Source organism: Physeter macrocephalus, chromosome 17, assembly GCF_002837175.3.
Source record: "Physeter macrocephalus isolate SW-GA chromosome 17, ASM283717v5, whole genome shotgun sequence".
NCBI lineage: Eukaryota > Metazoa > Chordata > Mammalia > Artiodactyla > Physeteridae > Physeter > Physeter macrocephalus.
In genome coordinates this window covers 11,531,579-11,538,418 of record NC_041230.1, presented here as the reverse complement: position 1 = coordinate 11,538,418, position 6,840 = coordinate 11,531,579, and the positions used below count along the sequence as shown (strand labels likewise).

The following is a 6,840-nucleotide window of genomic DNA, read 5'->3' as shown; positions in this document are numbered from 1 at the left end:
AAAAAAAAAAAAAAAAAAAAAAAAAAAAAAAAAAAAAGTTAATTTGGTAAGGCCAAAATTTCAAATGGTCACTTTGAGAACAGAGAACATAAAAGACTAGAGAATTTAAAATTATCCGGGTCAGGTATCCCTTGGAAAGGCTTCATGGACCCCAGTTTCAAGACCATCACTACAGAGCACAGGCTCTGGAGTCAGACAAGTATGAGCCTCATGCCAGGTCCTGCCAAGGTCTAGCTGTGCCACCAGGGGAAGCCACCTCCCCTTTCTGCACGTCTCAACTTGATGTTTCAAAACACTTTCCCACAGGATCGAGGATAATGAAGGGTGCTGAAACAGCTCACACTTCAAAGCACTGGCTAGGTACCTGACATATAATCCAATCTTACAAAGATAGGGAAACAAAGGGACACTGTGATTTGCCCAAGGCCTCAAAGCTGGGAAGCCAGGGTTTGAACTTGGGAAGTTCTGGCTCCAGAATCTGACCCCTTAGCCAAACTCTCCCATCTTGCCTCCTCCTAAACCAAGGGACATCTCATTCACGGAGTTGGACCCAAGTCCTCTGTATAGGATCCAACCTGACATCTTCCAATCCAGTTCCCTTTGCAGGTTAGGAGAGGGTTCAGGGAGTGTACTCTGCTGGGTACTAAAGCTCTGATGGTGGTGAAGTCATTTCCCTACTTGCTTTACCCTAAGGGGTTGCTAGGAGGCCTAAATGAGGTCACCCATGCCAACATCAGCGCTCAGCAAAAGGGCTGTTTTATCATCACACTCACCAGTCAGAGACAGAAATCTCGATCTTTCCACTATCCGGGAGTTCTGGCCAAACTCCCTCCTTCTCCAGGTCCAACACTTGCTTCTTTTTAAAACACCACCTAGAAAAGAGGGAGAAAGGTCAAGAGAACAGGCAAGTACTCACCATAACCCTGGCCCTTGGGGAAGAGGAACGTTCACCTGTAGGCACACTGGAAGCAGATCTGCAAAGGGGCCCTAGGCATGGCCTCCCAGTTTTCCTCCATAGCCAGGGCACCACAACCTTGCACAACCATCGATTTCTGCAGGACTTCTGTTAAATAAAAAAGGTTTGTGACCAAGTTCCTGGCCAGCCCGCCAGCCCACGGAGAGAACCCATGGGTTTCCCATGAGGCCACGCGACTCCAGACCCTCCCACAGGTTCCCATGAGGACCCCTTTCCTGGGCTCCCCACCTTCGCCCTTGGGGTTCCAGAGGAGGTTGCGTCCTATGGGTCGGAGCTCGCAGAAGCGGCCCAGGACGCAGGGCCTGGGGTCGTCGGCGGCGGGCAGGCAGGTGCGGAGGACGGGCGACAGGGCGGCGTGGTCTCGGTCCAGGATGCTCAGCCACAGGGCCCGGCAGTCCACCAGGTCGCGCCAGCGCCGGCACACCCGGCGGCAGCGTCCGAGCAGCACGTGAGGGGGCACGTGGCTCAGCACCATCTCGAGCAGCTCCGTGGGCAGTTGGTTAAGGCCCCGCGCCTCCTCGGGTTGGGGGTCCAGAGTGGGGACCCTGGCGGGCAGGCCCCTGGAGGCTGAGGCGCACATGGTCTCCTTGCCAGGCCCGGCTGCCTCTGCTGGAGAGCCAGTGCCAAGACATCAGGGACCTGCAGCCTCTACCAGCCCCGCCCCCGCCAGCCACACCCCAAGACTGTCACCCCCTAAGCCCCCTCAGCTGCCTCCCCATCCTCACCACCCCCAGCCCCATCCTCAAGGCCCCAGACTCCCAACTCGTCCTTGCCGGCAGGCGATCTAAGCCCCTCTCTACCATTTGCATCACAGCCCCCGGCAGCCAACCTCCTCTGCGACCTTGCAGACCCCCGAGTCCTACCCTGCCTCTCAGCCAGTATTCCTCGCAGGCAAGCCTTCATCTAGCTTCATGGGCCCCCATCTCTACCTCTGCCCTTTTTATTCGCCCACCCCTCGCTTCTTAATACCCAACTCCACAGGCCGGCCACCTCCCCTGCCCCATGCTCTTTCAGACTCCGCAGTCTCTGCCCGCCCCTCCTTTCTTACTGTCATGGCCCCTCCTCCCTCTGCCGTGCCCCGACTTACTAGCCAGCCCCTCCTGTCCCCACCTCCTGTGTTCTCCAGACGCCCACCTCCTTCAGGCTGTATTTGGACTGAGGTGGAACTGCCCAACCAAACCTCCCAGAGTAGGAACGCCGGGATCCAGAGTCTGTCGCTCTTTGTCCGGACCAGTGGCCCCTTGGAGTGTCCCTAACCAGGCTGTAGGGCCCTTGGTGCTGAACAACTGCTGCTATTTGGGTCATACACCTGGGCAGGAGGCTTTGTATTCATTAGGTCGTATAAAATTCTCATCATCTTTAAGGATCCAGCATCACTAGCTTGGAGATCATTGCACAGGAGAAAACAGGCTCCAGCAGGAGCCAAATGCATTTCCATCTGACTCCCTAAATGAGTGCTGTAACCAGTAATAACCCCATCTACCTCTGCCCTTTTTATTCGCCCACCCCTCGCTTCTTAATACCCAACTCCACAGGCCGGCCACCTCCCCTGCCCCATGCTCTTTCAGACTCCGCAGTCTCTGCCCGCCCCTCCTTTCTTACTGTCATGGCCCCTCCTCCCTCTGCCGTGCCCCGACTTACTAGCCAGCCCCTCCTGTCCCCACCTCCTGTGTTCTCCAGACGCCCACCTCCTTCAGGCTGTATTTGGACTGAGGTGGAACTGCCCAACCAAACCTCCCAGAGTAGGAACGCCGGGATCCAGAGTCTGTCGCTCTTTGTCCGGACCAGTGGCCCCTTGGAGTGTCCCTAACCAGGCTGTAGGGCCCTTGGTGCTGAACAACTGCTGCTATTTGGGTCATACACCTGGGCAGGAGGCTTTGTATTCATTAGGTCGTATAAAATTCTCATCATCTTTAAGGATCCAGCATCACTAGCTTGGAGATCATTGCACAGGAGAAAACAGGCTCCAGCAGGAGCCAAATGCATTTCCATCTGACTCCCTAAATGAGTGCTGTAACCAGTAATAACCCCAGCCAAACTTCATGGAGCCTCTTACTACCAGTCAGGGTAGCAACCCCCTGAGATAGGTATAGCTATGTCCCCACTTCCCAGGTGAGAAAACTGAGGCCAAGTGACCTGCCCAAATCAAACAGCTAGTAGGTGACAGAGCTGGGATTCGAACCTAGCCTGGGTAGCTCTAGAATTCTTGCTTTTAACCTCGGTACCAACTCTGTCCAAGAAAAATAAAAGGGCAGCTACACATACAGTTTTCAATATCAGCAAGTAAAACCATCATTGATTTTTGCCCACATGGGATTTACTTTCTAAGGGAGAGAGACATGGTGAACAGGAGACAGATTAAGCAAATTAGATACTGTTAGGAAATCATTAAAAATAAACTCTCCTGCCAACACCCAACATCCTCTTCAAAAATGCAGAAAAGATGCAAACAGTTTTTTTATGGAGTAAGCATTAAATCAGACTGTAATTCACATGGGCCATGATAAGCAGTAGACGTGACATAGAAACTGTGTAGTAGGTTAGAAGGTGATCAGTGCTATGGGAAACAGAGCAGGCAAGGGCAAAAGGGCCATAAGCAGTCTGGGTGGGGAGACCCTGAATTCTGAGAGATGGATTGACTATTATATGGGTCAAATTTCTTTTCGATACATACACTGTCAATACAATTTTTACCGTTGAGGTTTTCCAACATATCCCAAAGTGGAAGAGTGTAACGAGCTCCAGCAGTTAACTCCTGACCAATCTGGTTTTATCTCTACTCCCACCCACTTGCTCCCCCAGGCAATTTGAAGCAAATTTTAGAAGCCACACCCTTCTGCCCATAGCAATACATTATTTTAATGTAATTTGTAAACCGGGGGAATCCGTTTGATAATGAGATTATGAAAATTGATTATGACCCAATCAGGATTTCAAAAAGTGGTTAAAAAAAAAGTTTGAAAACTTCAAGTAAGATAAAAGAGCAGAGACTGACAAGTCAGTTTCCATTCTTCAATTTCCTCCTCAGACACAATCTCCGTTAATTCCTGGAATGACACCCCATGGTGTACTCCAGTTAAAAAGAAAAAGAGGGACTTCCAGGGTGGTGCAATGATTAAGAATCTGCCTGCCAGTGCAGGGGACATGGGTTCGAGCCCTGATCCAGGAAGATCCCACATGCCGCAGAGCAACTAAGCCCATTTGCCACAACAACTGACCCTGAGCTCTAGAGTCCCCGAGCCATAACTACTGAGCCCGCGTGCCACAACTACTGAAGCCCACGCTCCTAGAGCCCGTGCTCCGCAACAAGAGAAGCCACTGCAGTGAGAAGCCCGCACACCACAACGAAGAGTAGCCCCTGCTCGCCACAACTAGAGAAAGCCCACACACAGCAATGAAGACCCAACACAGCCAAAAAAAATTAAATTAATAATTTTTTAAAAAATAAAATAAAAATATAATTGGGTTCCAAGGGCTTACTGCCTAGAAGAAAAGGATTAGAGCATAATGGCTCCCAGGAGACGAGGGTGTACAAGGCACCCCAGGGGCCTTTGGGGAAAGTTGTGGGTGCATTTTGGTGTCACAGTAATGAGAGTGCTATTGGGAAGCCATGCACAGGACAGTGCCACCCAAGGGAGAACTGTCCTGGCCTCCTCCTCCTAGCCAATGTCCTGTGTGTTTTATGTAGGAGGAAAGCCTGTTAATCTGAGCCTAGAACCCAAATTAGTTTGCCTGTAAATGTAAAGAGTATTAATAGACACTGAATGGTCCAAGAACGCAACTTCTGAGTCAATTGGAAGAGTTTCCTCGGCTTTGTTGGCACTTTACTAGTAGTTAGAATCCAGTTCAGGAAACTGCAAAATCTCTTCATCTAGGCAGTGCCAGCTGTGGGTTTTATGGAGCTTTAGGGATCCACAGAGAGTTCTGTGGATTTTTCAGATACACTGGGGAGGTTTTAAAATCCAACTCTGAATCAGGTCTGCATTTGTAACAAATTCCCAAGGGATGTTGATGGCTGCCCTCCATGGACCACACTAGCTGGATCTTACTGGGAACAGGCCCAAGTATCATTTGCATATTGAAATATGTATTCTTTTACTTAAAAATTTCTCTCCTTTTATTTCACCTTAACACTATACATATATATTTGGGACATTTTATTAACATTTAAAGATTTCTCTGTGGAGATAGGTTTCATCAAGTATTTCATTTCAAGGTGGTAAAGGCTGAATGAGAAATTCTTCGCCATAAATGGAGGAAGGTTGCGGTTGGCTCTGACCGAGTGAAGCAACAAGGATGGGCAGGGAAGTGCTGAGTGGGGATGCAGGTGCGTCTCTCTGCTGGAGGAGGAGTGGTTGGGAAGCTGGGGGGAAACCTGCCAGCCTGGTTTGCAGAAGTAGAAAATTCCTGAACCTCAGAGCACTGGAGGCAGGTTGCACCAATATCCCAAGGATATCAGAAGTTCCACCAACTTGGCTTCCCTGCCCCTGGTTCTCCTATCCTGTTAACAGGAGTGGAGTAGCAAGCCTGGGGGTATTTTGATTCCAGGAAAAGAACTGGACTGGGGATGGGCCTTTTGTGTGGATGGAGGGGCTGAGGGATCTTAGGAGGAAGGAGGTAAGTAGTTAACAAAATCTCTTTCAGAAGGATGGGAGGGATTTGAAGAGAGCCCAGCTCCCTAGCGGTAGGGTTGAGTGCATCCAGCCCTGGGTGTCGGGTTCAAGCTCCTTCCTCAAGGTGATTCAGTCCCTGAAGGCTCTTCTCTCCTGGAGTAGGGAGGATGTGGGTGGGGAGATGGGATTTCAGGTAAAACCTTCTCAGCTCCCCACCCAACCCAGCCTCTAGGGGGTCAAGAGCAGAAAAGAGCCACAAAACCCACAACATTTCTTTGCTCTAAAGAAGAAATTCCGGGGCTTCCCTGGTGGCGCAGTGGTTAAGAATCCGCCTGCCAATGCAGGAGACACGGGTTCGAGCCCTGGTCCGGGAAGATCCCACATGCTGCGGAGCAACTGAACCCATGCACCACAACTACTGAAGCCCATGCACCTAGAGCCCATGCTCCGCAACAAGAGAAGCCACTGCAATGAGAAGCCTGCACACTGCAACGAAGAGTAGCCCCCGCTCGCCACAAGTGGAGGAAGCCCACGAACAGCAACAAAGACCCAACGCAGCCAAAAAAATAATAATAATTTCTAAAAAAAGTTCTGCCTAGGGCCAGTTTTCTAGACTCTAAAACAAACTAAGAGTCTTTAAATATCAAAGCACCAACCGATCTAGAGAGGACACACACCTAGGGAATTGTGAAAAGAAAGTCCTGAGTAGGGCAAGGAGTGGGACAGGCCAGGGAGGGCAGGAAGGGAGAGCCCTGGTATGGAAGGTCTGCAGAAGGCAGGGGGTGAGGAGGAGGAGGGCTCCGGCCTGAGGGGAGATGGGCCTGGAGGGTGTGGAGGGGCTGGCCTCCTTCCAGAGGAATCTACCCTACCTGCCTCTCAGGGGACTGCCTAGCCAGAATGTCCAAAATCGCAGACCATGTGAACATTCCTAATAAGGGTTCAGCCAGAGCTGCCTGCACCTCTGGTGTACCACACCCGGTAGCATTACTGCATGCTGGCAACTGCCCGTTTAGAAAATGTAATTAATAGGTGATCCCATATGTTTAAAAAAACATTAACAATTCCTTAGGTATGACACTGGTATTGCGGTTCCATTTACCTGTTGTATTTACTGCTGTGTCTCCATGCCTGGCCCGGGGCCTGGCAAACAGTAGGAGCTCAATAAATGCTTGTGGAATTTATGAGTGAATTGCGGCAGTTTCTCACAGGGTTACAGTTCCACTGTAACTCGCTTCTTCTGCATGGGGCTCC

The 6,840-nt window shown here is 50.7% G+C and overlaps 1 protein-coding gene across 1 annotated transcript in view; it reads right to left on the bottom strand.

Moving 5' to 3' along the window:
* Nucleotides 1–1,556, bottom strand: part of FBXO27 (F-box protein 27) — a 4,377-nt gene extending 2,821 nt beyond the window's left edge. Inside the window, exons 1-3 of the mRNA XM_007114594.2 lie at nt 1,205–1,556; nt 952–1,063; nt 774–872 (exon numbers count right to left, since the gene is read on the bottom strand). Coding sequence (XP_007114656.2) covers nt 774–872; nt 952–1,063; nt 1,205–1,556 — 563 coding nt within the window. The remainder of the gene's footprint in view (nt 1–773; nt 873–951; nt 1,064–1,204) is intronic.
* Nucleotides 1,557–6,840: the final 5,284 nt, after the last annotated feature.